Raw genomic sequence first — 17,138 nt, 5'->3', positions numbered from 1 at the left:
TGGTCTTGGTTATGCCACAGGTCTTAATGTGTGTAGTTCTTCGGGTATGTCTGCATTTTTCTTCATTATTGCTTTCTTCATTATCTACCTCCACTATTTCCTCCCCCGCCCCACACCCCGCTTCAGATTATTGGTCCATTGGAAGATGGTGAGCTTTTTAACCAGGATGATTTCCACTTGCTAGAGAATATTATATTAAAGACATCTGGGCAGAAAATAAAAACTCATATTCAGCAGCTGGGAGTAGAGGAAGATCTGTAAGTAAACATGAGCAACTTATAAGCAGTGTGGAAGCTGGATTCCTCTGTTCACTTGGTCTTTACAATTGTCATCTGGTCTAAAGGGTGTAAATGTTGGAGCTTTTGCCTTCCTCCCTTTCCTTCCCCCCCCTTTTTTTTTGGCACCATGACCCACTTTGGAAGGCTTTAGATTCTAGGTGACTGTTCCTCATAATGAGTTAGACTGTGAGTGGCTCTTCCCCTGCCATCTCTCTCTTGCAGTTCCTCCTGCACTCCCTAAAAAGCTGTTCCTGAGTGTCAGAAGATCCTCCAGAATGGCTTTTGCAGCTGGCGGGGCTGCAGCTGAGAAGGGGAAGTCATGAAAACTGTAGATCACCCCTTTATATGAGCAGAAGTGCCTTTCCACTCATTCATGACACCATTGGATCCAAGCCATTGACTCTAAACATGTTGCCCAGGGAGCACTTGTTAAAAAAAAACACACCCAGAAATTTGCACAAGCACTTAGTGCACTTTTATGTACTGTATACAAATGTAATTTGATGAGGGATAGCAGTACTAGAAAGTAATGAAACCTCTTTTATTTTAGAGCCAGTGATCTTGTAATGAAGGTGGATGCTCTTCTGTCTGCTCAGCCAAAAGGAGAGGCAAGAATAGAATACTACTTTTTTGAAGACAAATACAGGTAAAAAATTAACTCCCATTGGTTTATTTCTGGATTTCATGTATGTGAGCTACTTAAATTCCCTTTCTCTGTAAACTGTCATAAATATTCTTTAAAAGGTCTTAGCTCAGGTTTAGTTACTTGTTATAATTAAATAGTGATAAATTATTTGCGATGTAGGAATAACTAAATCAATAATAGATTGTTGCTCTATACTCTGATAATTTAGCCTCTTCTTTTAAAGGGCCTTAATAAACATACTTTAAAATATATCAGGAACTCCTTGATGGGGCCTTTACTGACATTTTCCATTATGGGGTAAAGAGGGGAAACATTTTATTTTAACATTATACTTACATGTATATATCTAATTGTAAAAATATCTCTCACTTTTTTCTTTCCTTCCCTTTAGTGCAATTAAGTTAAGACCAAAGGAGGGAGAGACATATTTTGATGTTCTGGCTATTGTTGACCCTGCTACCAGAGATGCACAAAGACTCGCTCCATTACTTATGGTGTGAATACATTATTGGTTCGTAATAGTCAGCAGTTCAGGGACAATTGAACATTTTTTTGCAGTTAGGGGTTTTATTTTTCCTTCTCTCTCTTTTTAATGAGAGGCACCCTGGTTATTTACAATGTGTACAAAGCCTGCAATTTTACAAAACAAATTCCACAGAATATAAGATTACCAAGATTCTTGGTAGAGTCTCGGGCAGAAGTTGATAATGGGACATGTTGGCAGGTTTGGACAACATGCCCAAGTGGAAAGTGTACACCATGTGAACTTCTGGCTCCCTTTTACTTACTTTACATTGACTTATGGGCAATTGTGTGAAGCCACTTCACATGATGATGTTGCATCAATCCTAGGGGCATTCTGGGGTGAGTGGGCAGTGGCTGCCAGCCAATGGCCATCAGAAAAATTGCTGCTGTAAAAATAAAAAATAAAAATAAAAATTAGTATGTCAAAGAGAATCTTAGATTCGATAAGAAATATGGTACTTGGGTCATTGAGTGTTCACTTCTTTCTGTTTAACCAAAATTAAGAAGTCAAAAGATGGGTAAACTATATATATATATTTGACTAACAACATGTTTGTACATGGGCTGGGACCAGTTTCACAAAAGAGTTCACCTTTTAGTAGTAGTGGTGGTATTTGTACTCAAAATGTACTTGCATTCTTTAACTGGAAAGCTTTAAAAATACAAAATATCATTCCCCCCGTCTTTATTAGTTTGCTGCAAAAACTCTTGAAAACCTATTGTCTTGTGCGACGCTTAACATAGGGTATCTAAGGTATTTCACATTTGAAAGTGTATATCTTTTTATTTGGAGAAAATGAAAATTTCCAAGAAGCTCATTTGAATTAAATTTAACTTATTGATTGAAGGTCTACACATATTAAGAAGCAAGGTTTCCAGTTTTTTTTATTTGTTCTTTTTATGCCAGTTTATCTGCATATTTAGGCTTTTCTCTTCTTTAGAACCCCTTGTAACCTTCCCCCTCGCTCCACATTTTATATAACTTCATTAGAACTGTTCCAGAGCAACAATCTGAAAATCTCAGCCTTAGTGAGCTAGTAAAATTACACACATTTGGGGGTAAGGGAGTGGCAGGAAATTGCAAGAAATTTATTCTCTTGCTCTAAATCTAACTGTATATTTGTGTCTTTTTAAAAATTAGGTGTTGAATAAACTAATAAACATGAACCTTAGAGTTTTTATGAATTGCCAGTCCAAACTCTCTGACATGCCTTTGAAAAGGTAAGGAATGATGAGCTTTATAAAGAGTAATGAAACAGAACAGAAAATGCTTGTTTAAAAGAAAAGAACACCACCACGAGTCTGTCTTATGTTGCTTCTGTCAGAAAGCTTTAGGCTTCATTTCTCAATGAACTGTGAGCAGAGTTATAACATGGGCTCCAAGCAAATGGATTAGCTCATGCTAATCATGGTGAAAAATCAAACTTTGGCCAAGTTCCTAATAAAATGTCCATAATCTTCTGATATAAAATATGTTTTTCTGCTTAGCTATCTTATCACACAGGCTTGTGGTAAGATAAGATATATATTCGCATGATGTTTTTTATTCCAAATATTTGCTTACATCCAGATTAGTGTTGCACTAGTGCAGCAGGAGAAATTGCATATCCTTAAGAAATTTACGGATCTGCGTGGTACAGTGGTGTTCTGCAGTGTTGTATAACTGCTACTGGACGATACTCTCTAGGGCACATACAAGGTTGTACAATGCATTGTGCAATGTGTCAACATCTTCTGCTAGCTAGTTCAAGAACTAATCTAACAGATGTCCGTTTGTGCAGTCCCATTGTACTAGTGTTACAGCATTAACATTAGTCTGGATGCAGGCTACTCTTGTTTGAGGGCCCTGTGTGATTTGAAAGCTTGCAAGTAGTAGTTAGTAGTTTACTAAACTACTGATCCTATGTAAGAAGGAAACAAGTATTACCTGTTCTGTGTTGTCTCATTTGGTAGAACCTTTTGAACAGTGTAGTTCTTACTCCATTTCAGTCCTCTGCTTTCTGGTTCCTCTGGTGCCACCATTTCTTGGTTGATGCATGAAAGAATGAGACAAGGAATGAGTAATATGAAAGGGGCATAATTTTCTAAAATCTTTTTCTTGAGTTTTGGATGGAAAATGAAGAACTGCAGTGCCTCAAGATACACTGGAATCCAGCAGGCTTATTGTCTGAGGGGTCCAAGTACACTTTCTCAAAGTAGTATTTTTTGCTGACTCAGAAAGTGGGGGTGGAGGACGCTGTCAGAGATATGGTCTTAAAATGCACAGGATGAAGAAAATTGTTTGTAAGCATTGCAGAGTCTTCCACTAGAACTATTAAAATATTTGCTATTTTAAATTTTAGTTTCTATCGCTATGTTTTGGAGCCAGAGCCCACTTTCACAGATGACAAACTACTTGTTCCTGGCCCAGTTGCCAAATTCTTGGATATGCCTCAGTCTCCCTTGTTTACTCTGAATCTAAACACTCCTGAAAGTTGGATGGTGGAGTCTGTAAGAACATCATATGATCTTGACAATATCTATTTAGAGGAGGTAAGAGACTTGACTGTTTCCCAGTCAGTTGTGTGTTCTGGTGTTTTTTGGAGGGGATGATTTCTTTCAGGATTTAAAAGAGACTTCAACTTGATAATTTTAAAAATAGTTTTTGCATCAGTTGTATGTCTTATATTGATATTCCATTTCCCCATATGGATATAAGAGAAAATATTAAAGATGACTGATAATTTAAACTTTAATAAATGGAGGTAGTACTTAAGAAAAACTAAAATATTAATGATGACTAATATTGTCTGATAATTTAAAATTCCACGAATAAAGTTTCTTAATACTTAAGAAAAACTATGTCCTTTCTTCAATACTATATTTACCTGGATCCAAGACTGGGTTTTCCCCCATATTTTTTTATTTTAAAAAATCAGGTCATCTTAAATTCAGTGTTCTGTTCCTTTTGAGTAAATGCAGGTATAACCTGTATCTAACCTCTCCTTTCTAAGGTGGGTCATCTTAAATTCAGAGTCATCTTTGATTCAGATAAATACAGTACTACCCACAAGGTGTGGGGTAGCATCCACAGTGGCACTTGAGGTAGCACATTTTATGGTTTCAGTGCTCCACAAAGTTGCACTACCACTAGAGGAAGAGGAACCACCTGAATGCATATTGCTCAAGGAGTCCCCCATTTGCACATATATGGGCTTGTGCAAAAGGTTGTTCAGGGAGTTCTCTTGTTGAAGAGATTTTGCAGCTTGTTGCACTAATGCAAGACCTAGTCCTGGAACACAGCTGAATTTCTTTACATAAGCATTTGCTGCATCCTTACATGAGTGCAACAGCATTCATACCAGTGCAAGACTGGTCTGGATGCTACCCATGCATATTAAGATTTTTAATAATATGAACATAATATGAATTTTAAACTGGTCTATAGAAGGGATAGTTACAATTAGGCTGCTAACATGCACTGTGCTGGGTGAGTTTTAGTATACCTTTATTTATCATATTTTTATATCGCCTGATATGCATATCTCTAGGCAGTGTACAAAGTTTAAAACAATCATAAAAAGTCACTGATTAAAATCCACGAAACACAATAAGAACAATCACATAAAACAGTTATTAAAAAATTCTTAAAATTAATTCTAATTAAAAGCCTGCAAGAACAGGTGAGTCTTGAGGGTCTTCCTAAAAACAAAGAAGGAAATGTTCTTATTTCAATGGGGAGCATATTCCAAAGCTCCGGGGCAGCCACAGAGAAAGCTCGGTCCCAGGTCGCCATCAGATGAGCTGCCATCAACCATAACTGACCTCTCCAGAAGTTCGTAATCCAGGTTGCAGGGTTCATGACAAATAAGGCACTCTCTTAAAAACGCCCCAGCCATTTTATAGGTAATTTAAGGTTATAAGTAATTTAAGGTTACCTATAGGTTATAGGTAAGGCTTTATAGGTAATAACCAACACTCTGTATTTCAACTGGAAACATAGCAGCAGCCAGTGCAGTTCTTTTAAAATTGGTGTTATGGGATCCCTTCATGTTGTCCCACAGACCAATCTGGCTGCCGCATTCTGTACCAATTGTAGTTTCTCGATTACGTCCAAAGGCAGCCTCACGTAGAGTGCAGTACAGTAGTCATATGTACCACTGTTTTAAGGTCATTTACCTTCTGTAGCGGGAAAATAACTTGCCTAGGGAGCAAGAGGTTGCTGGTTTGAATCCCTGCTGGTATGTTTCCCAGACTATGCAAAACATCTGTATCAGGCAGCAGCGATATAGGAAGATGCTGAAAGGCATCATTTCATACTGCATGGGAGATGGCAATGGTAAACCCCTCCTGTATTCTACTAAAGAAAACCACAGGGCTCTTTGGTCACCAGGAGTCAACACTGACTTGATGGCACAACTTTACTTTACCTTCAAAAATGGACGTAGCTGATGTATCAGCTGAAGCTGATTAACATTGCTCCTGGCCACTGCCTCAACCGGAGAAACCAGGGAGAGCTTTGAGTCCAGGAACACTCCCAAGCTATGTACCTGATCTTTCGGGGGAATGTAACCCCATCCAGAACAGGCAGATCTAAACAATCTCTCGGATCCAGACCACCCCCCAATCAGTACCTCCATCTTATTTGGATTCAACTTGAGTTTGTTACCACTCATCCAGCCCATTACCTCTTCCAGATAGGCATTTAGGGAAGGCATAGCAATTTCCTGATGAAGTCGAAAAGTAGATCTGGGTGTCATCAGCATATTGATTACACCTTGCGCCAAACCTCCTGATGATCTTTCCCAGCGGTTTCATGTAGATGTTAATGAGCATTGGAGACAGTATGGAGCCTTGTGGAACCCCACACTTTAGTTCTCACTTTGCAGAACAACAGTCTCCAAGTGGCACCATCTGGAATCTCCCAGAGACGTAGGAACGGAACCACTGTAAAACAGTGCCACCAAATCCCACCTCCCTCAGGTCAGAAGGATACCATGGTTGATGGTATTGAAAGCTGCAGAGATATTCAAAAGGATCAGCAGAGTTGCACTCCGTCTGTCAGTAGCCAATGGAGATCATCATCAGGCCAACCAAGGCAGTCTCAACTCCAAAGCCCACTCAAAAACTGGGATAATCTGCATCATCCAAAACTGCCTGGAGCTGAGAGGCCATCATCCACTTAATCACTTTACCCATCCATGGAAGATTAAAATTGTTCTGTAATTAGCTAACTCTGAGGGATCCAATGCAGGTTTCTTCAAATAAAGTCTAATAACAGCCTCCTTAAGACAAGGAGGCATCCTGCCCTCCCTCAGAGAAGCATTTATAATATTTACCAGACACTCTCTGATAATATGATTAACAGATGAGATAAGCAAGTTGGGCAAATGTCAAGAGTACAGGTTTTAGGACACACAGTCCAGAGGCTCATGATACCTTCTAGGAATATAAGAACATAGGAAGCTGCCATATATTGAGTAAGTTCATTGGTCTATGTAGCTCAGTATTGTCTTCCCAGACTGGCAATAGCTTCTCCAAGGTTGCAGGCAGGTATCTCTCTCAGTAGGGATGTGCACAGGACTGCGGCGTGGAGGCTCAAAGGCGGTGGGGGGTCTATCTTTAAGAGCGGGGGAGGGTGCACTTACTCCTCCCGCTGCTTTCCCCCCGCTGGCGTCCATATTTTTCAAAGCCCATCGGGGCGGCAGAATACTTCCCTGCTGCCCCATTGCCCTTGTCTTCCAGACATAACTGGAAGTTGCTGGTGTTCCTGCACGCACCCAGTGTCTTATATCCATGCCCAGCTTTCTAACCATTGCACTGTGCTGGTTCTTTGTCATTGTTAGAGGCTTTGTTAGGGAAGAGAGAAATATGGGGAAATATCTGCCGTTCTCAACAAAACTGAGACATAATGGTATCATATTTACAGGAACTTCATGAAGCTGTTGCTTACTAAAGCAACAGAACATAGCTAGGTTTGTCGATTGTCCTTGAGTTCTGTGACAAGCATACCACAGTAATTACAGAAGCAAACAAAATATTCATATTTTGAATAGCAAAGCTCGTCTGCAACATTTCAGCAGACACGACTGTGACTAATTCCACTGGCACAGACAAGAGCTCCTCATCTTGTATTTCTGGAACAGTTTCTCGGCGGCAGATGGCACACGAACAGCAGCAGGTCCAAACGAAAAAGAAATTCCCAACACTCATACCGAAAATATTGTCAAATTCTTTACAATCGGCATCCAACACCTGCTTTGGTGGTACACTTAAGAATCCTGAGCCATCAGCTGTCTTGAAAAGATACGATATATTGGATTTTATGTGAGAGGGAGAAAAGGGCTTCTTTTGTTATTTTATTGTACTATTGTGAAGTGCATACCAAGAACAGTTGCTGACATCCTAACAGTGCACACTTGCATCTAACAAAAGTGGGCACACAGCCCTAGCCCCCATGCTTCTAAAAGCATGAGCGCTCTTGCACAAGAGGGCAATGATTTTTGCTGCACTCCCATTGCTCCAAAAGTGCTTTTTGACCGACAGAAATACTGAGGTTGCGCAATCCTCAAGGATGTGTTTCTGTGGGACAAAAAGCATTTCTGGTACAAGGGGAGCACAGCAAAAATGGTCACGCCCTTGCACAAGAGCTCCCATGCTTCAGAAGTGCAGGGGTTAGCGCTTTGCATATGCTTTTGTTAGAAGTGCACACACAACATTAAGATGGAGAGAGGAGAGCTGGTCTTGTGGTAGCAAGCATGACTTGTCCCCTTAGCTAAGCATGGTCTGCCCTGGTTGCATAAGAATGGGAGACTAGAAGTGTGAGCACTGTGAGATATTCCCCTCAGGGGATGGAGCCACTCTGAGAAGAGCATCTAGGTTCCAAGTTCCCCCTCTGGCTTCTCCAAGATAAGGCTGAGAGAGATTCCTGCCTGCAACCTTGGAGAAGCCACTGCCAATCTGTGTAGACAATACTGAGCTAGATAGACCAATGGTCTGACTTGGTATATGGCAGCTTCCTATGTTCCTATGTCAGCCAGTGTGTCTTATTTCTCAGAGTTCATCTCATTTCAAATTACAAAGTAATCCGCCACTAAAAATGTAACTGGTTATACCTTCTGAGTACTTAAAGGGGGTTATTTCTTTTCTCAGGTGGAGAGTGTTGTGGCAGCTGAGTATGAATTGGAGCACCTCCTTTTGGAAGGGCACTGCTATGATATCACCACAGGGCAGCCCCCCCGAGGACTTCAGTTCACGCTAGGAACATCAACAAACCCCGTTGTTGTTGACACCATTGTAATGGCCAACTTAGTAAGTGACTACATTGCTAACCAAACTAAAGTAGAATACTTGAAACAGATTTGCAAATAGCTGCCCACCCCAGGCAATTGACCTTCTATGGGCCATCAAATATTTTCTCAAATCCTGAGACTTTGCATTGAGACCCTTATCTGTGTGAAAGAGACGGCAATAGGACTGTGCACATCATTAAAAGTTGGAATTCTGTTTTTGGAACTCCCAGCCCCCACCACAAGGAGGCAGTGCCTGACGGGGCAGTTGCCCCAGTGTAAGAAGGGAGTGGGCGGGGCTCTTTAAAAGTCACCCAGCTCTGGCACGGGGAGAGCTGGGCAGCTGCGTCGCTGCTGCGAAATGTGCAGGGGGCAGGCAGGGAGTGCTGAAGGGAAAGCTGGGTACTCGGGTGAGGTGACTGGGAGATGCAGAGATGCCTGGGAGGATGTAGTTCCTCCAAAGCTTTTTCCATATGAAGAAACTCATGTCCTTTAGGCATGATCATTTATGCCTAACTTGCATAATGCTTCTTTGTTGGCTCATATGAGAATCTTGCAGATATTAGTTTATATGTGTTTAAAACATTGCTCCCAGCCCCCTTGGTGGCAGAGAAGTTAATCTTTTGCCATTCTTAGGGTGGATTCACACGATATGATAGAAGCTGAAACTCTGGTTCCTGGAGTTCTACAGCAGTCTGAGTTCCAGTGGAGGGTGGGGGGGCAGGAATCCAACATTGGCTGTGTTGTCTGAACCTGCCAATGTTGGCTTCGTCAGCCCTGCTTACCATTTTTGAACTGACATCTGTTAACCCACCTCAACGCTTGGTTTCTGTTGTTGAACTTGTGTAACTTTTAGAACCCTACCTCATCTGTTGTCAGTGAAACCTCTCTGCCCACTGTAGCTTTTCATTCTGCCTGTATCTGAGAGTAACATTTTTACTGTGTTACTTTTGTGTAAATAAGATATGCTAATTAGCAACAACCTTTTAGCTCATGGTGTCTTTTTAAATGTGGTGCTGAGAAGTTGTCATTGTCTAGCATGTCTGTATTTGATCTTTCTCCTGCTTTATAGGGCTACTTCCAATTAAAAGCCAATCCTGGTGCCTGGTTTCTGAGACTCAGAAAGGGGAGGTCTGAAGATATCTACAGGATCTATAGGTAGAGTACTAGGAACAACTGTTTTGCTTTGTGTTTTTGTTCTGGTCAGAACTCATCCTGACCCATATAGCCTACCTCAGTGGCATGGTCAGGTTCATCAGTTTTTCTCATTGGTGATACAACATCCAACAGCACACATGACTTATTTTAATTTCCCTAAGCTAACAAATTGGAAGTCTATAAGCAGTTGGGTATACTGCCTTGTAAGATCCAAGATTTATTGATGCATAAGTAAATGTGTATATCGATACTAAGGTTTATATTAGGGGTGTTCAACTTTGGCCCTCCTGCAGATGTAGGCCTACAACTCCCATAATCCCTAGCTATTGGCCATCATGGGAGTTGTAGTCCAAAAACATCTGGGGGCCTATGTTGAATAGGCCTGGTTTATATGATCCTTTCTGAAATAATGTTTTTTGATATCTGAACTGAGTAGGAGGACAGACTGAATGCGAGGGAAAGCTTTTTTTAAACAGGATTGTGTGTAGAAAAGAAATGACAGAACTGGAAACAAAGTAGCACTTCTCTTAGAGTGTTTATTGAGTTAAATGTTTTAATTATTGTAATTTGTTTTAGCCATGATGGTACAGATTCTCCTCCAGATGCCAGTGACATTATTGTTGTTATCAACAATTTCAAGAGCAAAATTATTAAAGTGAAGGTGAGTTCAAAAATGACATGGCAAAGCATTATTTTAAGAAAAAATTATTTTGTAATGGGAAGAGGAGAGGCCCTTGTTGCACTCATATAATTGGCTTATAGAGGGCCCTATGGGCGAAGCAAACCCATAGATGGATAGTAAGGGAACTGGATGACAACAATATAATCACATGTCTCTTATCAGGATTTGCTCTTTCTTTTGTGGAAAGAGTGAAAGAGAGGCTTTTGCTTCTTCCACCAAATTCTTAGCTTACCCTGTAATACTTTTCAGTTGGTCTTTGAAAATTGTTTGTGGAAGAAAACAACTATTCTTATTCCCATAGATTAGGAAATGGAGGCAATGCGAGACGGAAGGCAAAGCCTGTGGGCATATGCACGCTTACCTGGGAGTAAGTCCCACTGAACACAGTGAAGTTTACTTCCAAATAGTTATGTAAAGGAACTTGCTGAAAGTTGCCAAGTTTTTAATTTGGAGTACTGTGTCTTCTTTCCCATTCCTTGCCCTCCACATTGGGCCAACAGTATACCAATGACATCCTAAAATTAATAAATATATTGAAACAAAACAGAGTTGGATATCTAGTGGCCGTAATTAAAGGTGCAAAGTAGGTACACACCCCTCCTTTTTAAAAGTTATGTCACTTGCCCTGTTGTTATTCCCTTGGACAGTATTTAATGTTTAGAAGCTTATGAGCTATCCAGCTACACCTTAGGCATCTCATTAGGCACATGTAGCTGTCCAATAAGTGCTCATAAGAGGGCTACATTCAAGAAATAAATTCCCATACATGGAGCAAAGTGCACAGGTGGGGGTGAGAAGGGAGCTATGGATGACTGGCTTTTGGGACCTTGTATATGTAGGTGAGGCCTATTGTAGATTGGGCAAAGTCATTTTGCATAGATTACACCTATAGGAAAGTTCAAGAAATTAAATATATGTCATAGAATTGTTTATTGATGTGTTTGCAAAAGGAAAGTAAAAACAGTTTGAAATTTGTAGGATTTCAAATTCAAATATTCATTTTATTGAATAATTACCATATATGGTAAATTTGAATCTAAGAAAGATCTTCTGCTTCTCCTCGGTTCATTATTATTGATCTGATTTTTGAGTGTTAAAAATCTGTTGAGAACACTAAGCATTAAAACATGATTATAGAATTTCTTCTAAAAAATAACAACAACATCATATTCCAGTGTAAAAAGTGCATTCAGCTAATTTCAGTGGCAGGATAGTATATGCGAAATTGGATATCTGTAGGTCATCAGGAAGTATGACTTTATTTCGCACCAACTGATCAACCGGCAATTAATAAGAGACTTGTGTTATTTCTCTTTCTGTAGGTTCAGAAAAAACTCGATATGCTAAATGAAGACTTGCTAAGTGATGGAACTAATGAGAATGAGTCTGGATTTTGGGAGTCTCTTAAATGGTAAGCAGAGTTGTCTCTTCTCATGTCTTTCTAGAACCTGAATTATATTTGTTTAACCAATTTCCACCCTGCTTTTCTATATTTGAGGTGGGAAAATTCCCTGATATTTTAAATGTAGCTGCTGAGAAACATGCAATTGATATGAAGCCTTTAAAAACTAACAAGTTGTTCTTGAAAGAACTAATTGCCTACTTTTCTTTCAATATCCCTTTCACTATCACTATCATAGAACCGGACTAAATTTGGTCCAGATCTGTTAGGCAGTTTACAAGTTAGCCCACTTGTGTCTCATACATTCATGCATCCACCAACTTGAAGTGGGGTGGGTGACATCATCACAAACTATGCATTTGAAGTGTCCCTATGTGTCCCTACAACTGTACCAAATTTGGTCCAAATGCACCTCAAATATTCACCATCTTGATTCAGGGTGGATTACATCATTACAAACGATGCCCTTGAGCCATCCCTTTGTGTCCCTAGACCTGTAGCAAATTTGGTTCAAATCAGTTAGGCGGTTAGCCCACTCATGCCTCAAATGTTTACGCATTTGCCATATTGAATTGGGGTGGATGATATCATCACAAACTACACCATTGAGATGTCTCTGTGTGTCCCTGTAACTATACCCAATTTGGTTCATATTGGTCCAGGCATTGCAAAATTGATGGGGGACACACACATGTGGACGGACACGCAGAATGCTGGGTAAATTCATAAGCCTACTGGAAATTAGGCTAAAAATAGGCCATACTGCAATTGCTAATTATTGGGGTATGACATGGGAATTGATTTGCAACTGAATTCATTTCTGGATTAATTCCTGAAAGAAGAAGTAGAGTATTAATCTTTGAATTTCTGCAGAACTGTTCATCTGCAACAGACTAATGTATGGTGGGATGGGTTTTCATAGGGAAGTGCTATGAATGCTTATCAGATGCATTTGTTATGTCTGAATTACATGTTTCACATTCAAATGACACTGTGCTTTTTTGGACACTGGGATTTTTAATGCTTAATGTCATAGTCTGTATCTTCTGGATTGAGGAGAAGCAGAAATCTGGTTGTCTTTTTTGATACTGCAGATTGGTATAAGCATTTTGCTCCCCCTCCCTTTTCTTTTTTAGGGGATTTACAGGTGGACAGAAGAAAGAAGAAGTGAAACAAGATAAAGATGATGTGATCAACATATTTTCAGTGGCATCAGGACATCTATATGAAAGATTCCTTCGGTTAGTCTAGGATCAATAGTATGTTACTCAAACTGGAAAATGTGTTGCTGCTTGTAAGTGGCAATTTGGGAGACTGTATATAAGTTGGCATTAACTACATTGCTTTGCAGAAGGTCAATTCCAGCCAATGTCAACATGATCCACATTTATGATTACTCCCACTGCTGCATCATTACAAAGTTATGTTCTTCATATATAAAGAGCTGCTTGTTTATTTATGGAGGTGGATATATCTAAATTCTATCCATCCCGAAGTAATGTAGAAAAATGCAACTTCCTACACTTCTGAATTCTGTGCAGGTAGTAATGAGCTCTTACATTTCCAGAACCCTTGATCAAGAGCCTTTACATTTTCAGTTTTGAGAAGGATAAACATCATCCTAAGGGAGAGGAGAGCGGGTCTTGTGGTAGCAACATGACTTGTTCCCTTAGCTAAGCAGGGTCTGCCCTGGTTGCAGTTGAATGGGAGACTAGAAGTGTGAGCATTGCAAGATATTCCCCTGGGGATGGAGCCGCTCTGGGAAAAGCAGAAGGTTCCAAGTTCCCTCCCTGGCTTCTCCAAGATAGGGCTGAGAGAGATTTCTGCCTGCAACCTTGGAGAAGTCGCTGCCAGTCTGTGAAGACAATACTGAGCTAGATGGACCAATGGTCTGACTCAGTATATGGCAGCTTCCTGTGACTTCAAGTCATGATGGTTCTTCAATAGATTATTAATTTAATTTAATTTAATTAATCTTAAAAGATGGCTATTCCCCCCCCCCCGCCCACCCATGTAATCTCTTAATATACATCTGCCAGTGTATATTTTTTCTGCAAAAATAGCATATACAGTACACAATATACAGTCATTAATAATTTCACCAATACGAACTGCATGAAGGACTAGATGTAGGAGCAGAACCAGTTATATTGTAGTATGTGTGCTGTTGATTTGTGCTAGTTCCAGCTAGTTAAAACAGTTCTCTTTTTTTCCTTTTCCTTTTTTTGTTTTGACAGCATCATGATGTTATCTGTGCTAAAAAACACACAGACGCCCGTGAAGTTCTGGTTCTTGAAGAACTATTTGTCACCTACATTTAAGGTTTGTTAAAACAATAACAACAACAAAAATTACAAAACAAAATTGAAGCACTTTAAAAATATTCTCTCCCCCAAATATCAGTTGACTGACTGACTGATCAGTCAGTGAATATAAATGCATGTGAGGTGAGCTAATGCAATTAATTAAATACATATAAATACATCCCCTTAGGGGATGGGAAGAGCATCTGAGGTTCCAAGTTCCCTCCCTGGCATCTCCAAGTTAGGGCTGAGAGAGATTCCTGCCTGCAGCCTTGGAGAAGCCGCTGCCAGTCTGTGAAGACAATTCTGGTCTGACTCAGTATATAGCAGCTGCCTATGTTCGTATGTAAAGGAAATATTGAGAGAGTTGCAGGAAATAATTTCACATCTTTGTACTGATGCCTTTTGTTTCTTCTAAACCAGGGTTAGGCAACATGTGGCTCTCCAGATGTTGCTGAATGCCAGCTCCCATCATCTCCAGCTGTAATAAATTGTGGCTAGAGATGATGGGAGTTGTAGTTCAGCAACGCCTGGAGAGATGCATGTTGCGTACCCCTGATCTGAACCTTTTTTCAGTCAAAGCTGATGATCACATATTAGAGTTGTTCACACGACCACTGTGGATGGGGAGGGCGGGGAGGAAGGCAAGATCACACCTATGTTCCCCCACACAACTTCCTTTTTCTCCCAGCCACACCACTTGCCCGCCTGTGTGATCACCGCTGCGGCTAGTGGCATGGTGATCGGGAGGCTGGGGAAGCGGAGTCTGGTCTCCAGGAACCTCACAGTGCACCTCACGAGCAGCGTGGTGCATTGTGGAAATTCTAGAGGATAGGTCGTTCCTTCCCCCAACCTCTATCATTAAAATGGCTGTTGGCGGCCTATAAAGAGCTGCTGGCAGCCCGGCTGCCCACCCAACCAGGCGGTGAGGGAGGAGGGCATGTGCACGTGCTCCTACCTAACTTTTAGCCCAGGTAAAAGACCTGGGCTATCAGCTGAGAAGTGCTAGGATCGGGACTGATCCTAGTGGTTCTCACGAGGAGCATTACCCAGGTAGGGCTGTGCTAGCCCAGGTAGAGCTGGTTGTGAGAACAACCTCATTGTATCCCTTATTTCTTTCTCAAAGGGGAACTTGGTTATAATAATAAAATAAGGTTTTGGTGGCCTCTTTATGGAGGACATTCCACAACTGGGGCAAGCGGACATGGCCATGGTGATCCATGCCATTTTATGTATCTATCTGGCTATCTATCATATGTATATACTGCATGATATGTGTATCTCTAGGCGGTGTACACAGTTTTGACAGGGAGCATATTCCAAAGCCCTGCGGCAGCCACAAAAAAGACCCAGTCCTGAGTTGCCAGCAAACGAGCTAGTGGCAACTGTAACCAGACCTCATCCGCTTAATCACCTTACCCAACCATGGAAGGTTAGAAATGGTTCTGTAATTAGCTAACTCTGAGGGATCCAATGCAGGTTTCTTCAAATAAGGTCTAATAACACCCTCCCTCAGAGAAGCATCCTGCCTTCCCTCAGAGAAGCATTTATAATATTTACCAGACCCTCTCTGATAATACAGTTACCAGATGAAATAAACCAGATGGGGCAAGGGTCAAGAGAACAGGTTGTAGAATGTACAGTTCAAAGCAGTTTGTCCACATCTTCAGGAGTCACAAACTGAAAGTGGCCTACTCTAATCCTATATGAGGAGTTGCTAGACATCTCTACAGTAGACTCTGCAGTAATCGTGGAATCTAGTTTGGCCCAAATATGAGAGATTTTATCTGCAAAAAAGTTATTGAAAACGTCACAGCGAGTGACTTATGGTTCCAAGTTCAAATTTGGTGAGGTGGGAGGACACATACTAGACAACTCAGCTGGACGTGAATTTGCAGAAACAATGGGGGCAGAAAAGAACCGCTTCTTTGCCGCCTGCACTGCAAAAAGCATATATCCTCACATTTGCTCTGTATTGTGATCCATTGGATTTGTACGGAGTCTTCCTCCACTTGCGCGATAGTTGTCTACCTCACTGCTTCAGTTCCCATAGTTCTGAATATGACTGGGCTAATTTTGAAGTAGGTTTGGAGAGAATGCTTAGGAGCAATTGTGTCTACTGTTCTAGTGAGTTTATTATTCCATGTTTGCACCAGAGTATCAACAGAATCACTAGCAGAGTCAACTCTAAACCCTTCAAAGGCTTATTGGAATCCTATTGGATCCTGTAACCTTCTCAGGTGGACCAACCTAATAAGTCCTTCACCCCTGCAGAGGTGGGTTGTGGTTGCAAGTCCTACCTTAACCAGATGGTGGTCTGTCCATGACAATGGGGAGATAACAGGAAGTCCCCACCCACAGAACACCACCCTGATCAGAGCAAAAGACCAAATCGAGCGAGTGATCCAGCATCATGCATCAGTCCAGAGACCAGCTGGGATAGGCCTATAGCTGTTTTGGCTGCTATGAACTCCTGAACTGCTCCTGACAACCCAGTTCCAAAATGAACATTGAAGTCCCCCACCAACAACAACCTGGGCAACTCCCATGCCAACTTCACAACCAGATCCATCAGCTCAGTTAGGGACTCTGTTGGGCAGTGTGGTACACTAACAGAAGTCCCAGTCTATCCTTGGTCCCTAGGCTTAGGTATACACATTCAATATAGGCCAATTCCCTGACAGGGATCCTGGTAAGGGATGGTATTGCTGTAGACACAGACACAGCCACCCCACCTTTCCACCCATGTCCTCTCACATGCTCCACCACGGAGTATACCACCAGGAGAAGCTGGGAGCAAACCGGACGCAAGCTTCTCTCAACTTGGTCTCCATAATGCATACCAGGTCAGTTCCTTCACAATCAAGTTATGGATG

General features: G+C 41.1%; 1 protein-coding gene and 1 long non-coding RNA gene across 5 annotated transcripts in view; one reads left to right on the top strand and one right to left on the bottom strand.

Annotated features, from left to right (window-relative positions):
* Positions 1 to 17,138, top strand: part of UGGT1 (UDP-glucose glycoprotein glucosyltransferase 1) — a 118,853-nt gene that overhangs the window by 92,060 nt on the left and 9,655 nt on the right. For all 4 annotated transcript variants that reach the window (XM_053308613.1, XM_053308614.1, XM_053308612.1 and 1 more), the window contains 11 exons: positions 127 to 257; positions 829 to 924; positions 1,316 to 1,418; positions 2,591 to 2,670; positions 3,792 to 3,981; positions 8,581 to 8,739; positions 9,790 to 9,875; positions 10,452 to 10,536; positions 11,880 to 11,968; positions 13,096 to 13,200; positions 14,197 to 14,281. In XM_053308613.1, the coding sequence (XP_053164588.1) occupies positions 127 to 257; positions 829 to 924; positions 1,316 to 1,418; positions 2,591 to 2,670; positions 3,792 to 3,981; positions 8,581 to 8,739; positions 9,790 to 9,875; positions 10,452 to 10,536; positions 11,880 to 11,968; positions 13,096 to 13,200; positions 14,197 to 14,281 (1,209 nt within the window). The remainder of the gene's footprint in view (positions 1 to 126; positions 258 to 828; positions 925 to 1,315; positions 1,419 to 2,590; positions 2,671 to 3,791; positions 3,982 to 8,580; positions 8,740 to 9,789; positions 9,876 to 10,451; positions 10,537 to 11,879; positions 11,969 to 13,095; positions 13,201 to 14,196; positions 14,282 to 17,138) is intronic.
* The window catches only part of LOC128350378 (uncharacterized), a 38,756-nt gene continuing 23,346 nt past the window's right edge, over positions 1,729 to 17,138 (bottom strand). The window contains exons 2-3 of the long non-coding RNA XR_008319297.1: positions 3,377 to 3,473; positions 1,729 to 1,835 (exon numbers count right to left, since the gene is read on the bottom strand). This is a non-coding gene — a long non-coding RNA (uncharacterized LOC128350378). The remainder of the gene's footprint in view (positions 1,836 to 3,376; positions 3,474 to 17,138) is intronic.

Source organism: Hemicordylus capensis, chromosome 3, assembly GCF_027244095.1.
Source record: "Hemicordylus capensis ecotype Gifberg chromosome 3, rHemCap1.1.pri, whole genome shotgun sequence".
NCBI lineage: Eukaryota > Metazoa > Chordata > Lepidosauria > Squamata > Cordylidae > Hemicordylus > Hemicordylus capensis.
This window is presented reverse-complemented; position numbering and strand designations above follow the sequence as displayed.